The 26991-nt window shown below is 36.5% G+C and overlaps 1 protein-coding gene across 1 annotated transcript; it reads right to left on the reverse strand.

Annotated features, from left to right (window-relative positions):
* Window positions 1-1284: 1284 nt before the first annotated feature.
* RAMP3 (receptor activity modifying protein 3) lies at window positions 1285-22001 on the reverse strand. Its single transcript, XM_044676511.1, has 3 exons — window positions 21989-22001; window positions 21500-21632; window positions 1285-1861 (listed from the first exon to the last, which is right to left on the reverse strand). Exons 1-3 carry the CDS (start codon window positions 21999-22001, stop codon window positions 1606-1608), a joined length of 402 nt encoding a protein of 133 aa, XP_044532446.1. The 3' UTR covers window positions 1285-1605.
* Between the last annotated feature and the right edge of the window lie 4990 nt (window positions 22002-26991).

Below are 26991 nucleotides of genomic sequence, written 5' to 3' on the forward strand. Positions count from 1 at the left end.
AATTCAATTAACAGGAAGAAAGAACCAACCTTAGCTGCATAACTGACATAGGAAGGAAATCAATAGAAATACAATTATTAGAACAACAATCAATAAATAACATGGTCTACCTCTCTCAGAATTGGTAAAAGCATTTGCCATTTACTGGATCAATGTGAAAGAAGACAAAAATAAAACAACAAATAGACACATTTACTTAGAGACTTTTTGAAAACAAAGGACCAGTGAATAGTTCAAACCTATAAACACTTCTTACATGTAGGAATTAGACAGACAGTTTTTACAAACACAAGTTTATGCTCCCTTACAAAGAAAAGACCCAACTGAAACTCAGGAAATATGTATTTGAAGGCTGAAAAGTTTTGGCTAAAGAAGCCAAACTGGTCTACTCACTCTACATGGAATATTTAAAGAACAATTGTAAAGTGACAGGAAAAGGGCTCACAAAGGTATGGGGAAAACAACTGCCCAACAAACACACAAGCATCCTCATTTCTATAGTTAACATGTAGAAATGGTTTTCCCCCACTTAGCTGAAGAAGCTATCTTCTTCCCCTTTCTATGTAACCCACACTGACTTCTACAGGCTTCATTGTAGCTTTTTTCCCATTTCTAATACCTATCCTTAATCCATTTATCTAAAAGGAAAACCAGTTTCTGACAGTTAACATTTCAAAGGTATCTCTGCCACCTGGGTATTCTATTACTGACAGAACACTATGTGCACACACAAACAAAATCCCATTTGGATCAGAGGAAATTCATGGGAAGAAACAGTCAGTATTCATATTTTCATAAAAGTGACAGCAATAATTATAGAACAAATGAAGGAATTTGATGTATCTATAGCTCCTTCATTACTCCTTGATAAACTAAGGCAGCCCATTTTCTTTCATTCTTTCCTCATTGTAAAAAAGAGATCTGTTTCCTTCTTGAAGCCAGTTCTATGGCCTCCTCAAGTCAAAAAGTCCATCCCGGGAGAGCACTTTTGCTATCATCCCTTCATCTGGCATGGTCCTTTCTCCTTACAGGTATGATATGGCCATTTAAATTGTTCTCAAAACAGCAGTTCCCATCTTTGGTTGTAGTTTCTTCCTTTGCTATGAATAAAGTAATTGAGATAGCCTTCTGTGAAATCCATTAAAGAAGACCTTTGATGCCATGATCACAACATAAGCCATCTACCAACTCAGACACGAGTGTGACTTAAACTTTATCACAGCTATTTGTGAGATGAGTGGTTAGCTAGAAGCAATGAACAAACTTAGTTCTCACTGGCCCATATTGCCTTTCATCTTTCTGTTTTCAGCAGCTTCCATAGTTACTTAAAAGTCTCTAGAAACTTTCATTTTGCTCCTGGGAGAGTTATAAATCTGATGAAACTCAATGTCTTTGCATCAAAAAAAGTGAGTACTTTTCATTACACAAATCAAATTCCACATTGGCAGCTTGTCATCAAGACTTTTGAAACCCAGAAAGATTTCCTCTGGTTAGGAACTATTTAGGCTCAAGCAGCCACAAACCAATGGTTCTTGAAACTTGATTCCTGCTGTTTTGCCCCCCCAAAAAAAAGGAACAAAAAAAGTCAAAAGAGGAAAATGCAGATTACACCAAAACATCGTTGCGTTTACTGCACCACACCACCAAGCTTGCCATCCCCACTGTCAAAAGCACAGGGATCAGAATGAGGGGAATGAGAATTTCATCTGGTGGGTCTTCCCAGTGCACTTTATCCGATGTACAGTTTGAAAAGAATTGTCTGTGGACCCCTGTGATGAAGCCTTCTGTTAGGGGGTTGGGCCAAAAACACCCCACAATGTTTGTTTCAAGTTCTGTGCAAGAGGTGAAGTTGTCGTAGTACCTGAAGAAGAAAGAAGAGGGAAAATTGGAATTAAGATGTGGTAAATATGAAAAGAACATTCCCCAGCTAAAAGTGGATAATAAATGTAATTCTGTATAATAAAAATATAACCCAAATAAAATATAACCCAAGATAAGGTTTAATTTTAAAGAGATATAAATTTGAATTCTTACATTTTTGGTGTACCCATCCAACTAGTCAAGTACAGTCTAGGATAATTCACAAGAAAAGATTTAGAGATTTTATTTTATGATTTGGTACAGATTCACATAATATCAGAGTTGGAAAAGACTTCAAAACTTATCCAGTTCAGTTATACCTGGAAAGGAATTCCTCCTACAAAATACCTGGACAAATGGTCCTGATAGAGGTGACACCTAAAGCTTAAAAGAAACGGATTTCAACAAGCACAAATGACTTTATTTTCTATTATCCGTTTTTGTTGTCCTTTCTAATCCAAAGGAAATTCTCATTGGCAGAGAAAAATAAGGAAAATAAGGATGATCATTTCTACCTTCTCTGTCACTATTATCATTATCCCATACACTCTAAGCAGCAGAACTAGCTCTTTTCTCTGATCCCCTTCTACCAAAATAGTTGGGTTTTTTTCTTAGCAATCTTCAACACCCTAGTTCATTCAGGGCTTTATGACTCTTTTTTTTAATCCCCTACATTCCATCCTAGAATCAATATTAAGTATTTGGTTCCAAGGGAGAAGAACAGTAAGGGTTAGGCATTGAGGTTAAATGACTTGCCCACAGTCACACAGCTATGAAGTATCTGAGGTCAATTTGAACCCAGGACCTCCCATCTCTAGGCCTGGCTTGCCAACCACTAAGTCACTTAGCTAACATCTGGGCTTTATCACTTTTGACAATAGCCTTACAATAATTTTGCCATGCATTTGTATTCACCCTCTGTTATCTGTCCTTGTTGCCACCTCCTATACATACCTTTTTTTTTAATCTAAGTTGTTTAGTGACTTCTTTAAGCATCCCTATCCAGGTTTTCAGATATCTGCCATTTTCCTCATCTAAACTATTTCTTTTTTGTGTTTTCAGAATTTATTTTGAATTTTAAGACTTTTATTCTTTAAGGGCTTCCTGGACTAACTTCTCCAGAAGAATTTTAGTTCATGTGTGCTTGTCTAACCTTCCTCTGAACCCCTGGAAATTTGCTGTCCTCAGAATCTAAAGGGCATGTCAAACTATGCCCAGCTTTCTTTTCCTCTGTCACAAATTCTAAGAGAGGCCTCTCCTCTTCTGCAAGGTTCTCATCATTTTTGTGCCAACAACCAGTTCCTTCCTGTTAATAAGAATTAGATTCAGAATAGAACTTCCCCTTGACATTTCCAGATTTTGAAGGCTAACAGTATCAGTATGACAAATCTTACGGCCAAGAAATTATTAGTTTCTTTGCTAATGTCAGAGATAGAGCATGTGCTCCAGCAGATGTCTAAATAACTGAAAACTCTTTATGTCTTCTTTATCACACCTCTGCCCCAGACTTGTGATCTGGTTCCCAAACTCCTTATCTCTCTCCTCTTTCTCTTTGGATGGTCTAAAAAGTACTCTTAATGACAAATATTATTTGTTTCTCCCACCACTGATCTTCACACAAATGCTCTTTACCATGCCTCTCCTCTCCAGTTCCTGGATTTCTTCTCAGGAGTCTATCATCTTAATATAATAAAGCTATCCTCACCATCCCCCCATTTCTTCTAAATAAGGCACATCCCTCTGGAATGATATTCTAGACATGGACCTCATCCTACCAAGTTTCAGCAATACCCAAAAGGTTAAATTTGTTTCCACACATCAGGACTTCTAGCTTATCTTCCTTGTAGCTTATAATTTGCACATTCTACTACTTCTTTCTGAAAATTAGTCTATTTATTACTAACCATCTTCTATCCTGTTATCAGTATTTAATTTGGAAGGGAAACATAGATGGTTTTCTTTTTCTCCCTTCCTTTTTCAGTTTAAATTTCTTTTTTTTTTATTAGAAAGGCAAGACACCAGAAAAAATATATTCTTACCAGCTTTTGTGAGGCATGCTCTATCCCTGGCCAATAGCCTGTTATCCCCATATTTAAAGTTACAGTTCAAAAATCTAAACCCCATTTCCAGACACCATCATTTTAAAAATGTTCAATTCCCTCAAATATTTTTTCTTATTTATTACTTCCTTTCAAAGGGCACCATGGAATAAAATGCCACCTGTGCCACTTTGGTTTTCTGTTTTTTGCCAAGATATAACCTTGGGCAATCCTTTCAATGTTCCTTCTAGCAGTATCATCTGTGCTTGCATCAGTCACCAAAAGCAACTAATAATAATGCATTTTGATAAAGTCTTAGGAGATCTTCTGTCATGTCTTGGATACATAGCCCAGGAGCCAACACTCATCCCAGTTATTAACAAATAAAGAATAATTGCCTCAGTACCACTGATCAAAGAGTTACCAACCCAGCACTATTCTTCTTGTCTTCCCATGACCTATACTGTAGTATCATTCACCTGGAAGTATCCATGGGTCCACTTTAACATCCCCTTGAAAGCAAGCAATTCCCTTCTTTCCAGAGCATCCAAACCTCTCCTCTTTTGAAAAAGTCTCAAATTTATTTTTAGCTCCAAGAGTTCAATAGTTCTTTTCCACTTCCTCTTCTTTATGATTTTCTCCCAACTCTCCAAATCCACATTTCTCTTCTACTTCTTCAGTCAGGACAAGCCAAATGGGTCAAAAAAAGCTCACTCAATGACCTCTTCCTTGTCCTTTTACCCCTATGACAAGTACATGAGCCTGGGGTTTTGCAGGAAAGGCTGCTCTAACAAAGCTATAGGTGCAAACACATCAAGATGAAAGGGATCTTACCCTATGACAGTGATGGCAAACCTTTTAGAGACTGAGTACCCAAACTACACCCTCATGCTATATGTGAGTCTCCCCCTTACCCCAGACAGGGGAGGGAGGAAGTGCTCCCATTGGGCTGCTGGGAAGAAGGGCGGGTGATACAAAAAAAATGTCCTCAGGCTCAGTGGAGAGGGGGAAGGAAGCAACCCCCTCCAGCACACTTGCCATAGGTTTGTCAACACAGCCCCATGGAGATACTGTCTGCATACATAAAACTGCTTCAATTCATTATGAGAGGAAGTGGGTCTCAAAGCCAGGAAGACTAAGGTTCAGTTCCTACAACTGACATATAGTAGCTATGTGATCCCTGGAAGATCATTTAATTTCTCTTTTCTATAGGAAGCTCTCTGAGATACTAAGTATTTTTTAACTGCCAACCTGTATTGGTAGAGATAATTTCATCATCAGGACTCTCTATTCAAATAAAATTGCAAGTCCAGTCCAAAACTAAAATGTACATTAAAAAATGTTTGTAATGAATGTGTAAGGAGATCAGGGAAGCCACAATGGCTGCAAAAGTCAAAAACATTGTTGACAGCAAGAAAACATGATAAAGGCAATTATGAAGAATAATCTTTTGGTTTCACCTAGCCCTTTTGCTCCTGTCCTCAGTTTCTTCAGCATATTGACCAAGGAACAGTACAGTAGCTAAAGACAGCTTCATCACCACACAGATTTAGGTAGAGACCCAAAATGGGTTTCAGAGATACAGCCTGATAATCAGACTCCATGAGACTTAAAGGAATTTTATCAATCCAGTTCAGATAACTGAGTAGAGCCAAGCACCTACGCATCAGGAGAAAGTTAGAAAATAGAACAGGCAACCTAAATCCAAAGCTTCTGTTGTCTTTTCCTGGCTACAATGGCTTATGGTCCTAGGCTAGGCACTAAATGATTTCTTGCCATCTTTTGACTAACTTCCTGGGAGAAACATTAGTTTCTATATAGTATATTATACGACTAGCAAATGGTGGCAAAGAGTAGCAGATGGCCCAAAAGAAGCCAATTAAAATAGCTGAAGGCCAACAGCTGGTAAAGTAAAACTCCGGCTCCATTAAACTAGCTAGATGGTATCATGGAGAAAGGAATGAACTTAATATTAGAAAAACCTCAATTCAAATCCTGCCTCAAATACTTATGAGCTATGCAACCCTGGGTAAGTTACTCACTTCTCTCTGCCTCAGTTTCCTCATTTTAAAAATGGATTTAACAATAACAACACAGTGTTCTTATGAGGATAAAAATAGGTGATATGTAAAATGCTCTGCACTCTTACAAATTTTAAAGCACTATCTAAATGTTGTTAACTATTGCTATTTCTGTTTGTTGTTGTCACCAGTAAAGACATCCAGGGAAGAATGGAACTACAATGTGATAAAAAAAAAAAAACAATAAGCAGAAAACAAGAACATGCCAGCAAGTAAGGACAAGATGTCCAATAGAAACAACACAACTCCCAGTGTTCTACAGATGGGCAGTGTCTACTAGAGAATAGCATGATTCCATGACTGGAGTTCATCAGTGGCTTTGTAGAATTAGAAGCGTAAGTCATCCCAGGCATTTGCACATCCTGCCTATGGATAATCCAACACAAATAGTCTCCATTGCGTGCCCTGACTGGACATGTTCCCCATGTTGTCCTCTATTAGTGTGTCCTATATGCATTCTTCACACATATGCCTTCCAAGTATTTTTGAGTCACATATCTATATGTATATACCCTCCCCACTTGTATAATGGCAATCCAAAGAAGAGTGGAATCTTTTCTAGTCACTTATTTTGTTATTCTTTTAAATTATCTTTTGCTTTGAACTAATGTGCCCTTTGTCCTTATAAAAGTAAACAACTTGGTGGAAACATAAGAGCTATGGTTTTGAGAAATTGTTGACCCAGAGTGCTTCAAACCTGAGGTTGCTCTCCAGGCATCCACATATGGAAGGGAAGAGAGTGCACGAATAGCACAGCTACTATAGATGGCATCACATTGCTCTCGGGGGGCAATCATTTCTCTATTATATAAATGATAGATGGCCAAAAGCCTTAGACTCACTGCCCACCATTGGCAGAACAAGGCCAGGGGATTTTTGTCTTCTTTGCTTATGGTGGCCAAAGAATCCTGAGTGTTTCCCAAAATACACCAATGAACACAGCTCCAGTTCTTAGAGATGTTTACACTAGACTTGGCTGAAGGAAAAGAGGGATGACACCAAAAGAAGAAAGAGCTGCATTTTCTGTTAGGTGGAGTGCTTCCCTGCTGCTCCCTTCCTCTTCATCTTTGAACCCTGACTTCCAAGGAGGCACTGAGTATGGATAAAATAGGATTATAATGGGGTAAAGTGAAGCAGGACTGGTCATCACTTGGACTCATTTCTTCCCTTCTATGTCTCAGCTAGAATGATTCAGTTTGGCTGTAGAAAGGATGATTTCAATTCTTTCCTACTTTGAAATTTTTCTGGAGCCAAGAGGGAAGAAAGTGCCTTCAGGATCTGGAATCCATTACTGTTTCTAGAGAAACAATCTACTCTCCATTGTGATTTTCCCAATAGTCATTGGAAATGCTTTGACTAGAAAACTAATCTTTAATGCAGTTTCTTTGCTCTGGTAGATGTCAATTTATCACCCACAAAATATTGTTTTCCTAAGGATTATAACAAAAAATAGAATCAAGTGCATATCATTTCTTAAATTGTCTCTGAAATAGCTTTTGCTACCCTTATTGCTTCATTCTAATCCCAGATGATGAGTTGAGTCTCTTGGAGAAATGCATGACAATGCTTGAAACAGAGGAACTGAGGAGATTGAAAAAGAATACTGATGTTGCTTACTTTTGCTGAACTTTCTTTTCCTCTTTTTTCTTCTTTATTATAAGAGATAAAGAGGTAGCATGGTACAGTTGACAGAGAGACAGCCTCAAAACCAAGATCTGGTTCAGGTCCTGCCTCTGATACATACTGGCTATGTAATCTTTTTTGTGATTGTCATTCAGTTATGTCTGACTCCTCATGACCCCACAAGACAATAGCCATCCATGGGGTTTTCTTTGCAAGGATACCGGAGTGGCTTGCCATTTTCTTCTCCAGTGGATCCTAGACAAGTCATTTGAGCTTCATATTGTTTCGCCAAATCTCTATGACTAAATTACAGAGAAGGTACTGACCTGCATCTATGTAAGGAGTCACCTCACCTAGAAGTTCCCTATAGCAATGAAATCACAGGTACAAATTCCTACCCTTATTATAAGGCCTGACTCTTATTTTGTCTTCTTTTTGTAGGTTTTTTTTCCTCCTTAATTTCATATTGTCAGCTGCTGCTGACACCAAAATTATCTATAGCAGTGCTCCCCCTTTTCCTAATTTTTTACTTCCAATATGCTATAGGCTAGAAAACTGGTTAGTTAAATGTGTTAGAATTAAGTGTAAAGTTTGAGTCAAAAAACTCCAAGCAAGGCTAAACAATTCTACTTTGAGCAAAGTATGTAAACACTGTGACATCAGTTTTAGCTGTTCATAGACACACAGGTTGTCAAGTTGTTGACCTGAAAAGAAAAATATTACTGTATAAATGTTTTAAACAAAAATTAAAGCAAAAAATTTTCTTGGTCAATTTCCAATTAACCATAACATCCAACTCCACCACTACCAAGAGACAGCATAATATAGTGGAAAGGATTCCAGATATGGAGTCAACAGAGACCTAGATTTGAATCCCACCTCTGAAACCCCTGAAAACCACTGTTGCCTCACCTACCAAATGGGGTTAGTAACAACTGCAGTATCTATCCTAAGAGCTTATAATATGCATAAAATGTTTTGTAAACTTTAAAGTGTAATAAATGTTGGCCATTACCTTTCCAGTTATTTTTGAAGCTATTAAAAAAAAAGTATGACTGATCATCATTCTGGAAAGAAAAGTCTGTAGTTTAAAGTGCTATTAACATGGATATTTAACATCTCTTTAAAAATTAAAAACACATTTAATGTTGCCATAGTTATTGTTTAAAAAAAAACCTGGATATTACAACTTTGCAGAAGTTTCTTGCCTTTCCATATAAGCCAATAATCAGTATGCTTAACATTAAGTCAAAAGACCTGAGTCTAAATCCTAGATCTTGCCCTACCTAGCTCAATGACAACAGAAACGGGGACACTAGGAAGAGAAAGGGCTGATTTGGTGGAAGTAAACAATGATTAACTAATTGAAGTAAACATCAAGCTCTGAAACATTACAGGGCTTCCTCAAAGAGATTCATGAATAGTCAAGAGAGGTCAGCCAAACAATACATATAAGAAAAATTAATAAAATATGTATATTCATTAAAGGTGTTATAGAAATATAAACACATTAATATACCACTGATGAAACTATGAATTCATCCAATGACTTTGTAAAATAATTTGAAATTATTCTTAAAAATAACTAAAAGGCCCATAGTCTTTAATCTAGAAATCCCACTTCTAAGGCATATAACCCAAGAGATTAAAGATTTTTTTAACCCTTAATTTCTGTGTATTGGCTCCTAGGTGGAAGAGTGGTAAGGGTGGGCAATGGGGGTCAAGTGAAGAGATTAAAGATTTTTTAGAAGTCCCATACAACCAAAATATTCACAACAGCATTTTTTGCAGGAGCAAAGAACTGAAAATAAGATGATTTCCATTGGCAGTAGAAAGGGAAAAAATTATGGTACTTAATTGTAATGAAATGTTACTGAAATTATGAATAACAACACAGAGAAACATGGGAAGATTTATATGTACTGATAAAAAGTAAATAAACAGAACCCAGAAAACAATATATTCAACAACAATGTAAATGAGGGAAAAGGCAAGAAAAACAATCCAAACTAAATTCTGTGAAATTATAATGGCCAAGTTTGGCCCCAAAGAGGAGCTATGCATCTCCCTCTTCTGCAGAGGTGGTAGACTATGGATGTGAAATAGTGCCTATAATATCAGATTTTGATGATGTTTTACTTAATTGGTTTTTTCCTCTTTTGTCCTCTGATATAAGGGATATTTTCTGAGTAGAAGAGGTGAAGAATAGAAAAAATAAGGATGTGAAAACAAAAGATATCAATTTTTTAAATGCCAATTGTTAAGATTATGATATGCAGTCAGAAGGCAAATCAAATGAGTTAATATATAAATATATTTATTTGGGACAGGCACTACAGAAGAACAATGAGTTTGATCCTAAATTGAAGCGGGGAAAGAAAGCAGAACTTATCGTATTTAGGAAACTGTGTAATGTTTTTAACAATACCAAGCTGCTCCCTGTCACAAAGGTCCATCTAAACATAAATGTTCTCCTGGAAAGACTATATGTTTTCAAATCTTGGGACACCACAACCTCTGAGGAATCAAATTTTAAAATATTCCAGAGAACAACAGAGACATGCATTGTAACCTGTAATGTATTTCCAAGGACCATCTATGTACAAGAAGAGAAATGTGCAATCAGAAAAAGAAAGTGGGTAGATGTGTCAATAGCAAGGGATAATAGGTGGATAGCCAGAATACTCCACTGGCATAAACACAACATAAAAAAGACCCAATCTAGATTGATACTCCATCAGGACCTTCATGGACAAAAATTTCATAGTTTGGTAAAGATTGTAATCAACCCTGTTGGAGAGAATATTTATTTCCATGAGATCATATATCCACTAAAGTATTAAAGAGACAAGTGGAAATGACATGTACTGTCTTTGCCTTTATCATCTCTCAGATATGTGTTAGAAGATGGAGCTCTCTAAAAGCAATGTTCTACTTTATCAGGCCTCTGGAATCATGCCTGATCATTTTGTTAAGCAAAAGTCTTAATTCCTTTTGTAATTATTCATTTTTATAATATTGATCTAATAATACAATTTCTTTTGCATTTATCCACTTCATTTTGCATCAGTTCATGCAAGTCCTCCTAAGTCTCTCTGAAATTGTCTTCTTCCTCATTTCTAACAACACAATAACATTCTATTACTACATTCACATACCATAATTTGTTCAACCATTCCCCAACTGATGAGCACTCAGTTTCCAGTTCTTTGCCACCACATAAAAAGAAGCTGCTCTAAAATATTTTTGTATATGTAGTACCTTTCCCTTTTCCTTTGATCTCTTTGGTCTCACTGTGGTTTCCTTTTGTCAATGGATATGTACTATTTTTAGTAACTTTGGGGACCTAATTCCAAATTTAAGCACATCCTTCTTCAACTTTATCTATTTCCTTCTTAGTTTTTCTTCTTCTAAAAACTTTAATGGAAATATTGTGAGTCTTACTCATTCAAGAATAGTTATAATATTATCTAACTTTAGAGTCCCTTGGTGCCTTCCATCTAAAGTACTATTGGTCTGATTCACCCACAAATCCACTTATGACTGTCATTAAGGTCCATATAACACAAGTGTAGGGAGGAGAAGCTCAGGCTAAATAAGCATAAACTCTTCAGTGACTCTTGAGATCTTTCATTGTGCTTAAAATTGTGCTTCAGGCCTCCTCCAGAATCTTCTAAGCTTCATATATGTAATAAATTATCAGCACAAAGAAGTCCTTTTTAGGTTGTTTCTTGTTTTGAAATGCACATGATTTGCTGGACTACTTCAATGACATGCCATCAGGTAGAATTTTTAAAAATTTCCATGACTTCCTCAGATTTAGTGACATGTTCAGTTCTGTCATGGGAACACTATAACCCAATAAATTCTAGGTACATTTGCAATATAATGGAATCTGTCACGGTAGAGAGAATTTGGATGTGACATAAGAAATAAATTCTTTGTGTTAGAGAGTCTCCATCTGATTTTGATGTAGCCATTTTTCCACATCAGAACATTTTTAAAGGACAAAATTTTATTCAGAATTAGGGAGAAAGGCAAGATGAGTTAGGAAAAAAAGAAGCCTAAGGGGAAAAGAAAGAGAAGGTAGAAGCATGAACCATCATAGCAGATTAGAGAAAAGAATAGCATAAAACAGAAGACTTAGGTTCAACGCTTTACTCCATCAAGTCAACATTTAAGCACCTACTATATGCTAGGCACTAGTTATGGGCAATGAAACATATCAGATAAATTACTTAATTTTGCTGAATCTCAACTGCCTCACCTATAAAATGAAATAATGAAACCTTTGCTATCTGCCTTAAAAGATTGTAGTGGGGATCAAGAGAAATGATGTTTTAAATGTGATTTTTTTTAATTCAAAAATGATTTTCAAAAGCAAATTTAAAGCAGGAGTTGTCTTATCTTTGTATGCTTCTCAATACCTAGCACTGTGCACTTATATTTTGGTTTAGGGTTTATTTGTTTGTTTTTCCTGATCCTATAATATCATGTGTGTAACAAGCTCCCTGTGAAGAGCTAACTCCTTCTACCAATTCAAGTTTAAGACCTTGTCTGCCAATTAAAGTCTTAGAGAGATGCCTCTGACACTGGGATTTTAGAGGTTAGACTTGAGTCTAGGCCATCCAAATTCCAAAGTCAACTTTGTAATCCTTAATTAAATGCTGCTACCTATCTCTCATGCCCTACACAGAGTAAGTATATAATAAATGTTTTATTTAACTGTGAATGAACAAAGCAGTCCACCAGGGAAGTCAAGCCAAATAAACAGAAGCTAATGTACTCTATTTTAATGTAGTAAAGTAAATGTTGCTTTATTGTTTCAAGAAAATTATTCCTTCCCAAGTAACTCCCCAGAACATCTAATAGTTAACATTTCAAACAGAAAATCACCCACTTGAAAGACATACAACTGCTCGAGTTGCATTTTCTAGCCATTTCCTCTACGCCTAAGGCAAAGACTGAAAAATAATCAAGTCAATAAGCATTTTATTAAATGCTAACTCTGTGCCAGTCATTAAACAGTGGAAACAAAGAAATGTAAAAGACAATCCCTGTTTTTTAGGAGCTCACAGTATAATGAGAGAGACAACTTGCAAAAAACTATGTATAAACAATACAGGATAAATTGGAAATAAATGTTAATAATGTTTTAATTATATGTTATATGACATAATATAGTATAATAAAAATAAATATTGGAAATAACCAATCAAGAGAAAGCACAAGCATTAAGGAGGCCCAAGAAAGGCTTCTTGAAGAAAGTGAGATTTTAGTTAAGCAGTCAAAAATGTCAGGAGGCTAAGATGAGGAGGAATATACCAGATATTGGAGATAAATAATGAAAATAAATTTAAAATGGGGGAGGGGAGATAATCTTTCAGATAAGTTAATAGAGAGAGAGGTGGAGAGCTTTAAACCTTGGATCCTGGGACTTAATATTGGCATCATCAGTTTGCAAGTTCTCATGAAAGTTTCTCAGGAATCTTAAGACAGGTTCTTTTCCTTTTTGTTTAGTAAATAGGAAAATAAAGGCATATAAGCCATTTAGTGATTCTCTCTTTGATGACACCTGAATGCAGGGCCTCTATTTTATCCATAAGTCGAGTCAAGGGCTTAAAAATAAAAAGTTCAGTATAGCCCAGAATGAACAGTCTTGTCAAGACAGCTGCAAACGATCATGACATCAGTCATTTTTACATTGTGGATTCAATTATTCCCTCAAAAAAAGGCAAGGAACAAGCAACGTGTATCAAGAGATCCCAAGAGAAAGATATTTGTTTCTGATTGGGGCTCAAAGGGATGACGCTTCAATTGGACTTTGAAAGCCAAGATGGAATTCAATAAAAGGAGTGGGGAGGATACTGAAATTTCCTATAAAATGAAGCAATTAGACTAGTTCCCTTCTAACTCTGATCTTGTACCAGTGTGGAGAGTAAGAAAGAACTACAAGCATCTTCCACTTTCCACCAATTTGTACTCTGCTGATCTGTTCCCCTGACAATACCATAACAACCCTTTATTTTGCTTCCTACCAGTTAACCCACTAATTAGACAGTTTCCACTACTTTGTGCCATCTCTACAACCAAAAAAATAAAACCCAGCCCCTAGTTTGCCTTAGCAATGTAAGAGTGCCCTCTGGCGGTAAAGGGCAAGGATCTGGCACAATACCCCAGGTCTAACTAACGCTGTCAGAAACATTCAAATAATGGGTTCATAGAACTGTAAAACTAGATGAGAAAGAAACCATAGTCTAGTCTAACCCCTCATGAGGAGACTGAGACCAGGAAGGGATCTTACAAGAAGGTAGAAGCAGAGCTGAACTTGACCCCAGGTTCTCAGACTCCAAATACAACAAATCTTTCCATTGCATCCCACTACCATTCCAACCAATGCCCACCACAATAATATTGTGAAATCCTACCAAAATACTCTCCAATCTGCCTAAGGAAATAACTGCCCCTCTTTTCATGTTGTATTTTTACACAACCATTTCGTAAATTGAGTGACACGTGTCCATACAGGCTTTCCATGCAGGGTAGGAAATAAACTATTTTTACTTGTCTTTTTCCTGATATAGAATCGTGTATTTTTTAGCTAGAAAGGGGTGAAAGATGATCTAGTCAACTCCTTTACTTTATAGATGAGAATCTAAGGCTCTAAGGAAGTGGAGCTAGTTAGTAGCACAACTGGGAGTCAAGAAATAGCCTGGACTTGAAAGAACTTTTGAGTAGAAAAGGTCTGCTTGAGGCAAGTCACTTAACAACTCTGTTTCAGACTTCTCATTTATGAAATAAGTATCTAAATACCTTTGCAATGTACCCCATGAGTGGCTGTGAGTATAGCACTCAGAAAACTGCTGTACCAATGGAAAAAAATGCCAGACCTGAAGAGGATCTCATATATGATTTTGTTTGCTCCTCACCAATGACCTGATCATGTATAATTGGGTATTACAATTATTACCCAGATATTTATCTCAACCATCCACCAGACTGGAAGTTCCATGAGGGCAGGTATTCATCTTATCTAAACTTTGTATTTCTCTCAACACTGAGCAATGTGCTCTATATATGTGCATTGGTAGTACATAATATTTGTTAAATGAATGATTTGAGCCCAAGACCAAATAACCCACCTGATACTTGTGGCTTAATTAACCAGTTGTGTAGCCTTGGTCATGTCACTTAACTTGCTCTGGCTATTCACAAAGGGGAAGAAGTAGAGAAGGAATGAGTATCTTGATCTCCAAAGCATGATGATATGTAACTACAGCTACCATCAGAGAAGAGACCATGTAGGAGGGGACAGCAAAAAGAGAGAAAACTAGATAATCTAGATAACTAAGTAACTACTAGTATTTGTTGATTTGACAATAATAAAGGAAATGTTTGTCGTGTTCCCAGGGCACATATCCGGTGTATGACAGAGAATCTCCTAAGACCAGAAGACCCGATGATTACTATCCACTGTTGGTAAGTCATATGACCACATGATATCATCAGAGTTAATCAAGAGAAAATTTCTAGGGATTAAAAAGTCCTAAATGCATAACTGAAGGCTATCAGGGTACATGTGGTGTTTTTGTCACTGCTGCCCATCAAAGACAAGGGATTCAGAATAAAAAGGCAAGTCTTGGAAATGAAAATCTGGGTAAGATAGTTCTCATGAATCAGATCAGGCTTTCTGAATCACAACTGAGAATGTGGTCCAGATGTCACAAATGGGCCAGGAATAAAGGGAACCAAGCAACATCTAGTAAAAATGTAATTGTCTGGAGTCCTACAAATCCAGTCAAAAGGACTCTCAACCAAAAAGGAAAAGGGAAGAGGAAAAAAATGCCTCTCTATATCAAATGAAAGAGATGCCACAGATGGTAGCTATAATGTAGGGGAAAGAATATCAAGAGGAGAGGCCAGAACTTCACAGGAGACAAGAAATCAAGGAAGGAGTTGGCAGTGAAACCCATGGCCACAGATGTGTTCATGTAAAATATGCAAAATATTGATAACAAGCAAGTTGAACTAAGTTATAAATGGCAGAAGGAGGCAAATTTGTCCTAACAGATTTCACACTGAGAAGCTAGCAGGAAAGGAGACATTATAAGACTATAACTCTTGAAGGGTATAACTTTATTCAAAAGGAAAAACAGAATCAGGAAAAGGTCAGAGGGGAGAGAGTGTTAAAGAGAACTCTTGTATTAAGACTTAAGTGAGGAAATCCAGGAACTGAGGAAAGGAAACATGGTGGAAAGCATGTGGGTAAAGATCAACAGAGTCAGAAAGGAAAACAATACTGTCATTGGAATAGACTACAGATCCCAAAGACAAAAAAATAAGGAAATAAATGAGGTGTTTGAGAAACAAATCAGAAGCCAATTTATGAAGAGTTCTAAAATGTCATTTATATATGACTCGGCTGGGAATGCTGAACAAATTTTCCCTTAGCTGCTGGATTCCCAAGCTGAACCACAAAAGGATTATTTAATCCACAATATAGTTTAAACTTTGTTCTTCAATAGCATCTCCAAACCCTGAACATAAACCCTAAGAACTCCAGGCATCAACTTCCATATAAAATCCTTTTGTCCAAAAAAACTTTAAATCCCAACCAGCCCTGGAATCATTATTTCTAAAGGAAGTAGAGTCAGATCAACTGTTGTTAAGGAACTGCCTGGAGTTACAACATCCTACGCACACATGCACACACATAAGCACACACGCACACAGCCACTAGCGTTCTTAACTCATTTTGCCTCCTTAATCACATCTGCTTCTCCAGTCTTAGCTTTTACATTGTACCACATGTTGATTAGGGGTTTGAACTTTTAGTCTGGAAGTTCATGATTGTTCTGACTAACCTAACTTCCTCCCTCTCTGCCTTGGTCTTTACGTCTCTCCCAAGGTTGTGACCTCACCATTTTTCCACCAGACTTCCTTCTGCTCTTATTTCATCTAACTATAATTATATCCCCATTTTGTAGGTAGTGAGTGGCCTGAGGTATTACGTTAGCAGCTCCCTACCAAAATTTTCTGTCTTCCTCATTCTCTTACTACCCTTTAGTAACACTCTATAGTTCATGGTACTCACTGGTGGCATTGGTCATGAAGTTACTTATTACTAGCCTCAGACTCTTCTAAGGAGTCTCCAGTGATTCATAAGCATGAGATGAGGAGGTCCTGGATTAGAAGAAGGTACAAGGACTTTGAGTGTCACTTCTAACCATGGAGGAACCTATTCCCATTCTAGACTCATAGAATATCCAGTTGTTCCCTTTAACACAAATGACATCCAATATTGCTTTGTTGATATTATCATTAACTAAAATGAAATGCCAAAGAGAAAACCCTGAAGAAATAAGCCTAGATATTCTCTGGAATCTATGGGCACTTAAAGGAATTGTCTGGCCCATTAAATTTTCCATTAGTGGAATTTAAACAATTAAAATCACTTTATTTTTAGTTTTTTAAATCTTTACCTTCCATCTTAGAATCAATACTGTGTATTGGTTTTGAAGCAGAAGAGTGGTAAGGGCTAGGCAATTGGAGTTAAGTGATTTGGTCAAGGTCACTCAACTAGGAAGTGTCCAAGGTCAAATTTGAACCCAGGCCCTCCTGTCTCTAGGCCTGGCTTTCCATCCACTGAGCTATCTTGCTGCCCCCAAGAATCCCTTTAAATGAGTCTTCTGAGCATCTCCACTCTGAATGACACTCATTTTGGAATTGGAAATAACTGCAATAACACCAAATGTGGTGTTGCATAAAAACATCGTGATAACACCATCAGCAAAGGGAAATGTGAGAAAGCATATGAATGCTCTACCATTTACTTTATCATAATACATTAGAAAACAATTTTAGTAAGTTGGGTAAAGTGAGTTCGTAAACACTTAAATAATTAATCCCAAGAAGGCTTCAGACAACACATTAAGTCTACTTGGTATAAACAGTTCTGAAAGCCTAGGTTTTCAAACTTGGGCTTTGGGTAGCATCCCTGAGTAATCATTTATCTGAAAGATGGGAAGGAAAAAGCACTGAAGGTTTGTTATCAAAACACATTTCCTATCACGTTTGAATACTATTATCTCTTCAGAGTATTAAGGCAGTATTTTCCCAAGAAGCAACCTGACATTTTTAATTCAGTACTAGGCTTGGAGTCAGGAAGACTCCTACATTCAAATCCTGCCTCTGACACTCACATGTGAAAATCTAGCCTTTTTCTAACTATCTAGTCTTTTTATTTCCTTGAGTATACTCCATGATCTATCCACATTAACCTAATTCAAACATAATATTCTCTCTCCCATTTCTGTGCTGTGTCCTGACTCACTCCAATCCCTAGAATGCTCTCCCTTCTCATCTCTGATTCTTAAAATCCCTACTTTCCTTCTAGACAACTCAAAACCCACCTTCTGGAGGTATTCTCTCCACTGAGTGGCTAGAGCCCTCCCCTCTGAAACTTTGTAAATATGTTGTATTCAGCTAATTATTTTCAAACTTGTGTCCCCCATGAGTTTCTTGAGGGCAGGGATTGTTTTCCCTTTTCTTTATCCCCAGTTATTAACAATGTCAAGGTTCTGGATTGCCTTTTTTGTATTCTCTTCACCAGTACCTGGCACATAGTAATCACTCAATAAATGCTTTCTGAATGACTGACTGACTCTGGACAAGTGATTTAATCATTCTGAGCTCCAGGCAATTCTCTAACTCTTATCTTCTAAGTCAGATATGATGTGATCACAGATCTTGACATACTGATATATTCACCATATTTATTAGCTACTAAAACAAGTGCATATTAAATAGTGCAAGGAAAGTAGAGTAGGACCTTGTTTTACTTGATTTCTGCATACATGAATTCAGGTATACACAACTGGCGATCAAAAATAAATAGATAAAGGCAGAAAAGGCATAAAATTAAATATGCAAAATTAAAATTCTACACCAAATCTTGGGCATTTTCCAACGCAGTATAAAGTCTCCCTCCCAGAAGTTCATCCAATCACACTCATTTCCACTCTGAAAAGTGTTAGTGTGAGTCATTATAATATTTTGTGCCAAAGCATTAGTTCCTGTATCAATCTGTCTGCAGTTCTCACTTGTAACAAGTCGTGTCCATGTCAGGGCAGTGCTTCTCTTTGTTTCATTAATGCTATTTAGTTATTAATAATGGCCCCAAAGTATAAGAGTAGTGATGCGGTAGCTCTATAAGCCTAAGAAAGTCATAAAGCGCCTTAGTATATTCATATAAGAAAAACTTGCTAAAAATGGGGTTCACGATTATGCATCATTTTCAACTTATGCAAAGGGTTTGGGAACATATTAGTTGCATAAAATGAGATCATCCTCTATTCAAATTCAATCCATTTTTAAATTAAAATTAATTTTAATTAAGTTTATATTATTTAATTAATTAATTAAATTTTAAAAATTAAAATAATCATTAAAACTCTGATTCAAGGAGCAGCATCACATAGAACTAAAGGAGACCCAAGTCCAAATCCTAACTCTCCCATCTAATAGATATATAGTCTTGAGCAAATCACATTTATTTCTCTGAGCTTCAGTTTTCTCATTTGTCAAATGGAATATTAGCACATAAATTGCCTAAATCACAATGTTGTAAGAATCAAACAATGCATAAAAAGCACTTTGTAAACAGAAAGTACTATCTAAGTATGACCTATTATAATATTAAATGAAAGGATGGAAAACTTCCTTTCCATACCAACCCCAATGACCCTTTTTCCTCCCCCACCAACAGCAGCATCAAAGGGGAGTTATTCTCACCTCAATAGCTTCAGAGGACACAGGGCTATATTCTGAACAGCTGAGAGAGAAAAATGTGGCTGCACATGTCTTAAATGCAATAGAAACCTTCAAAGGTGGAACAACTTTTCACTCAACTAGCATGGACCATGCCCTGGATAAAAAGAACATTCAAAGGAATACAACAAAAAATAGTACCAAAATAAAAATTTAACCCTAAAATCCATAGTTTCCAGTCTGATCCAACAAACATTTATGAAGCATCTACAGGGTTGAAGACACCCAGTTGTCAGAGAAGGGGAGCATCAGCCCAGATAAGAGGAGGTCTAAGGAGATCTGTCATTTAGGCCAAGGTTTTCAGACCTGCTCCCCGAGGACATAGCAACTGTTGTAATGTGATTCTCCTGAAGAGGAATCATGGCAATGTTCAGACTCCATGCAAATGACCTATTATCTATGGGCAGATAAGTAAGAAGTCATTCCTGGCTTCTCTGACTTCCTTTAGGTCCCAACTAAAATCCTGCCTTCTGTAAAAAGCCTTCTTAATGTCCCTTAATGCTAGTGCTTGCCACTCACTTATTATCTTCTATTTGTCCTGTGTATATCTTATTTGTACATGGTTGTTTGCATGCTGCCCATCCATTAGACCTTGAGGTCCTTGAAAGTCAGGCTTATCTTTGCCTTTCTTTGTATACTCAGTACTTAGCACAGTACCTAGAACATAGTAGGTGCTTATTAAGACCTGCTGACTTGACTTGTTGATTTACATAAAACTATAGTCTTATTCTTTTAACAAAAAAATTATAGAAATTTGCTTAGCTATGAAGTAGCTAAAAAGAAGTCAGTGGTCTTGAAAAAAATAGCATCAAACATATTTTGTGAAAGCTCATTCTTGACCTGAACACATAACCCCAAATAATAAAATCCTAGCAAAATCAGAAGATAATATCTGAGTTATTTTTAAATTAGGATGCAAACTATGCATAATTCATGTTTCTATAACCACAGAAGAACCAGAAGAAAAACTTCTCTTAGTTCCTCAAAAATAGACATTCAATAAATCTGTGATAGCAACCATCACTTTAGAAATATTTGAATTTGCAAGGTCATACAGCATATCTTGATTATGATTTCATGGTTCAAAGCCTAAGTTACCAAAGACTTTTTCAAATGGGTCAAAGAGGATGGTATAGTTTCCATTCAATTAAAATTTTTTAACTCATTAAACAAAATATTTTACTAGTTACTATATTTATGATGGTAATAGACAATTCGGTAAAGATTCTGTGTACAGAGATACAAACTCCCAGAAACAATGAAGTACCTTACTCACTAGTCCTTTATAATAATTAATTGCAACCTTTTCCTTTTCCCCCCCAAAGCTTTAAAGAGAGAACCTTTCATTCTTTCTCTGACCTAATTATTTCAGTAAGTTCCCCTATAGCTTTTCTTGCTAGATCAGTTAAAACTTGAAGTAGAGAATCATTTCCCTGCCTTCTCTCACTCACCTAGGGGTGGCTCATCATTCTCATTATCCAACTATCCAGCTAGTCCCTATCACTTAGAAGGAAAAATTACCATGCGACTTGAAACGGAGTAGCAGAAAATAGGACAAGAAGGAGAAAAGTCAGACCATGTGTGCTCCATATCTGCTATGTTCACCTTTTTGTTAACAGAGGGAAATAGTTTTCCCTTTTCACCTCTTGAATAACTTGCTTCTAGTTTTTGCCTTCCTTTCTTAATAAAAAAACTTACATCTATATAATTAGTTCCTTTTATCAGTCAGTACATAGGATTAGGCTATTCTAGATCAAATACATTCTTAAATGTCAAAAATATATATTTTGGTTCTTTAAAGAGAACATATCTTCCCTTTCTGGTCACAAACCTGTGCTATAGAAGAACATCACTTTTTAAATACTTTTCAATGGATCACAACTAAGTTATGAAATGTATATACAAGTGCACTAGGGTTTCCATGATTTCCTGTTGTGTTCAGAGATATTCCAGGAATAACTCAGTAAGGCCTGAGTCTCAGGGGCAGGATTCTAGGAGCTATGGCCCCAGGAGAACAATGATGACGAGCTTCTAAACTACAAATATAAAGCCGCCAGAAGAACTTACGTAATAAATTCAGTCAAGTTGCACCAATTCTTTACATCCACTTTCTTCATCATCTCTTCAAATGCTTTGCCACATGCTGGCAACCTTTCCAGCATGAGCGTTTCATTGCAGCCACTGGTTCTTTGACAGGCACCTAGAAAAGGATGAATACCAATATAAATACTTATAATAGAATGTCAAAATATTAAACCACCCCATAGAGCCCAGGTAATGGCAACATTTTCGATATGTCCAGAATCTAGAATTCGTTTTACACACACACACAAACACACACACACACACACACACACACACACACGAAGACCCCAACTTCTCTATGCTTTAAGAGATAGTCTCACAAATTGCTGAGACTGAGGGAAAAAATTGCCTCCTGATCCAGTTTTTGCCAATGAATCTCCCTTGTACTCAAGCAGACTTAACCTCAGGTAGCAAACACACAATTCATACTTGAAGCCTCTATGACTTGGCAAACACTTTGCCAAAACTTACACTCCAAAGTCATAGCCTCAGAAAAGCCACAGCTAGCTCTTCACTATGACAAGACATCCAGAGAGGACTTGAGGAAAGTCAACAAGACTAAAACCACAGCAATAACAGATTCTACAAGAGGAATTGAAATTGCTTTTCAGTAATGATTCCCCACAGGCCAACTGTTTTCCCCTAATCACATCACAGTTTCAAGAGCATCAGAGGCACTAAGGTTGCAGATACTAAAACTCACTGTAGTTTGGGGGTGGAAGGAGGGATGGGTTTGGTTCAACCCTGCAATAAATTAGTATATCAGCCAGAACTCTGCCTGAGATACTATATTCAGAGAACAACAAAAAAAGGAATAAATGTTGACAAACTAGCCTAATAATATATTTTTTAGTGTTTTAAGGTTTGCAAAGTGCTTTACACGCATTATCTTATTTGATCCTCACAACAACCCTGAGAAGTAAGTATTAGACAATTCCTAGACAGCTCTACTAAAAATCTGCCACATGAATTAGTTCTTGGAAAGCAAATCTAGTACCATCTCTAACCTGTTCATGTGATAAAAACTAGCTCAAGTTTTATAGTTCTGATTCTAATAACAACAGAGCCATAAGAAGTACATCAAATTAGGAACCGATAATTCACCTGAAACTTCAGAAATTTCCAGTTTTTACCTACCAGTCTCTCATTCTATATTCACTTGAACCTTGTACCTGATATGGACAGTGCCATCATAAGGCTGAAGGAAGAATCTACATCAGAGTCTTCAAAATAGGAAAATTATTATTCAATTATCAATATTATTTTATATGTAAAATTCTTAATTCAGTTTTGAGAACTTATTACTAAAACATACTCAAGTCCTGTATAAGCCCATTAGAAACTAATGAATACTAATCATATATCTATATATATAGGTATATATGTATATACACACACACACAGACACACACACAGTGTGTGTCTGTGTGTGTGTGTCCCCTCCTATATCATTACCTTGTGGCAGAGGAGCTTGCTTAGTTCAATGAAACTATAAGCTATGCTATGCAGGCTTACCCAAGATAGGTCCTACTAGAGAGTTCTGACAAAATTCAGAGAGAAGGAAATGGCAAAACAATCTGGTATCTTTGCCAAGAAATCTGCATGAACAGTATTAAAATGATCAAAGAGATGAAATTAGAAGGTCCAATACACTGACGGGAAAGAATGAAGGACAACTATAAGTAGCTCCAGTACTAATGAAGAGGCTGGGCCAAAATCAAAAAGAAGTTTAGTCATAGATGCATTTGGTGATGAGAGGAAAGTCCAATGCTATAAAAACCAATATTGCATAAGAAGGCAAAAGGAAAAGGGAAGCAGAAGACAAAATGGATAGTGTCATGGAAACAAACTATATGAATTTATAAAGACTTCAAGAGTCATTCCCTCAACTTTTTCTAGGGACAGACATCCACCTGTAGCAGTTCTCAGACCTCACTGCACATGGCATTCCCCTTGAATGGTGAATTATTGGCTTAATACCATCAAGAATCAATGACACATGTAAAACCCAGTGGAATTGCTCATTGGCTATGGGAGGGGAGTGGTAGGAGAGGAGGGAAAGAGCATGAATCATGTAACCATGGAAAATTTTTCTAAATTAATTAAATAAATAAACTTCATATTAAAAAATACCATCAAGAAAATCATACCTGAAACCAAAACTTAGAATAATATCAAATTACAGTCCCAAGAAAATTGACCTTTAGTTCGTCTGCCACCAAATATTTAAAGTGACAATCTTGGATTTTTATCCCTCTGAAATTATGAATTATACCCTTCTAATGATCCTTCAAGGTCAAAATTTTAGCACGCTATACTGAATTCAATGTGGCAATTGCTTCTTTTTAAATCTCTCCCTGATTTTTTTTCTGGTCATTCCCAGTTGAACCAGGAGCTTCCCCTGATCTCAAAATGTGAGAAATTTCTTCAAGTGGATTCCTTTCGGAATGAAACCAGATGCCATTATTTCCTTAAATGTCTTCCTTTGGCTTTGTTCACTTAAGGACTGCCCTACTAATGCGAAGGCTCCACTAATGTGGAGACCTACCTTAGTTCACAAAGTTGAGACCAAAGTTTGAGAGTCCAACCTCCAGGGCAGTCCTCCACAGAGAAATCCCTCCATGAGCTCTAGGGAATTCTTCCAAAAGACTGCCTCAGGGGCCAAGGTCCCTCTCTATTTTCTGGTTGTCTGACTATTTGTCATGAGTGAAACTGATAGTCATCAAGGCAATTAAATCTGAGCAGATTGATTTATCATCAAGGCATGCAGTTGCATGACAAATTTGGATCCAAGGCCCCTCAGTAGGCACAAGGACCAGAATAATAGATAACAAAGCTTTCTTAGAGTTAATAATAAAGAACAAATGAGGCTATGTAATCTTGAGCAGCCAGCGTGTTTTGTCTTTCTGATTGGCTGAAAGGATAGCAAAACCAAAGGGTACTAGCCACAAGTTGAACAGAATATTTTGTGGTATTTCCTTGAAATCATATATACACAAAACTTTCAGGGAATATAGAACTTTAAGTCATGAAATGGAGTTAGCTACCTTCTTATACCACCTAGCTGCCTTCTAAGGGCACCATAGATGTCTTCTTGTTTCTATCAAAAATGCTAGGATGAGGAAATGCATTCTTATCTGTAATGGAATGAAAATTAGCTCTATTTAAGCTGTTGACAAAAACAAAAACCTATAATAATCATCAAATTATTACCCTACTTCCCCAACCAACCCAGCTTTCATCCCATCATTGCCCTAATCACAAATATAAAATTATTCTCCATTACCTATAGAATCAAGTCTAAATTCTTGAGCCTGAAATTTGCATTCTAGCCCAATCCAGCTTTTTAAATCTCTCCCCACTTTCTGACATAAACTCTGCTTTAACTCAAACTGACCTACTCTTTGTACCCTGATCGGGCTGTGTGTTTTCATGACTAAACTTGTACTCATCCAACACAAATTCAGAATGGCACAGGAGTAAGAGTACAGAGACTAGGTTCAAGTTCTAGCTCTGACATTTACTAGCTGTGTGGCCTTGGAAAAGTCACAACAGTTCTCTAAGCTTCAATTTCCTAGATAATTATATTTGTACAATCTATCATGCTGGATCATTGTGAGGAAAGTACTCTGTAATCTTAAAGCTCTCTATAATGTTGCATTATGTGAGCATAATAACATAGAAATTAATAAGTTTTATATAAAAATTAGTATATAACATATAATGTATATTATGACATATTGTATTAAATACATTTTATATAAATACCATATTAAATACTAAATAGCATGTATCTTTTAAAGCATGACATGATATATAACTATATATTATAATTATCTAGCAATTATTTAATATTAACCACCTTCTGCAGATCAGAGTAGATACAAAGTTTAGGTAAGTCATGAACTCTATCTTAATCAAGCTTACAGATTAAAAGAATATATACGTATAGGCTCTCTTGCTCCCACTAACTCTTACTTTCCACCTATCTAGTAACCATTAGCTCAAGTCATGCCACCCTGCGATTCCTTCCCAATTCACAGCAGTTCACTAGGACTCTTCCTAGTTCACTGAGACCTTTTCCCCCCTGCTCCTCCTCCTCTCAGTTCCTATGTACTTACTATATGTTTATAATATTTATTTCTCAATAGTACACATATTGCCTTGTATTTTCACTTATGTTTATAATCTCCCAACTAGTTTACAAGACCTTTGAGGATAGAATATGAATTATTCTTACTTATATTCTTCCCCCACCTCACAAATCCCATGAAAGAGCTAAGCAGAGAGTAGCAATATCGAGAGAATGAAATATAAGTTCAGTGTGCCTAGAGAAAACGCAAAGAAATCCAAAGGAAAGTAATTTTAATTTAAAAATTAATAATTTTCAGTAATCTCTTAGAGAAGAGAAAGGAGAGAGTCCAAATTATGCGACCATCGGTCTTAAGAACTAAGCTGGAATTTGGACAGAGAAAATCTCCCAGAGAAGTGTGTCTGCCTAAAAACAGATAGATTCAACACAATGAAAGTGCAGTGTGGAGAAGCAAACAATTGGTGCAGGGAGAATATTTTTAGCCTGTTGGTGAAGAGACTCATCCCTGAGAATCTGCCAACTAGAGAACTAGACTCTTTCCTGGGATGGTATTCTCCAAGCAGGAAATATCCCATTATTCTTAGGAATATGCACATTGAAAGTGAATCCCAGAAAATACAGAAACAAGCCAAGTTCATTTCAATTGTCTTATCTTAAAGTTCTGGATTTATTTAGTTTTCCTCCATTTACAATAATTTCAATAATTAGAAACAGCTCTTTATAGTAGTAGTGTTGATTTGGCCATGCTTTAATTCTTTTAAAGAAATCTTTTTATTTTGCTACTTGTAGCCTTAGTAATTACAATATTTGAAAAACTTAAAATTTTAGTAGCACAAGACTGTGTGAGGAGTGTCAAACACTAAATGTAGATATTATTAAAGCCAAGTTCTGACTGCTCAGATTTTTCAAGCATAATATCTAGAAGCTTTTCATTTTAAAAGCTTGCTCATCATTAATCTGTGGTTATTTGTGGAGCTTCAGAGCCAGAAAGACCCTTTGACACAATCAAGTTCTTCAATTTTAAAGGTTTTTTAAATGAAAAATCCGAAGAAAGGAAGTGATTTGCATGAGATCATACAGACAGTGGACAACTCTAGAGGCAGCTAGGTTACTCAGTGGATTAAGGGCCAGGCCTAGAGATCCGGAGGTCCTGGGTTCAAATCGGACCTCAGACACTTCCTAGTTGTATGACCCTGGGCAAGTCACTTACCCCAATTGCCTATTCCATACCACCCTTCTGCCTTGGAACTAATATTTAGTGTTGATTCCAAGATGTAAGGTAAGGGATTAATTAAAAAAAATTCCAGGTCCTAGAAAAGTCAGCCTAATTCTTAATTTTAAAAAAATTATTATTCTCTTCCCAAACCTGTTTTATAAGTCA

Source organism: Gracilinanus agilis, chromosome 1, assembly GCF_016433145.1.
Source record: "Gracilinanus agilis isolate LMUSP501 chromosome 1, AgileGrace, whole genome shotgun sequence".
Classification (NCBI taxonomy): domain Eukaryota; kingdom Metazoa; phylum Chordata; class Mammalia; order Didelphimorphia; family Didelphidae; genus Gracilinanus; species Gracilinanus agilis.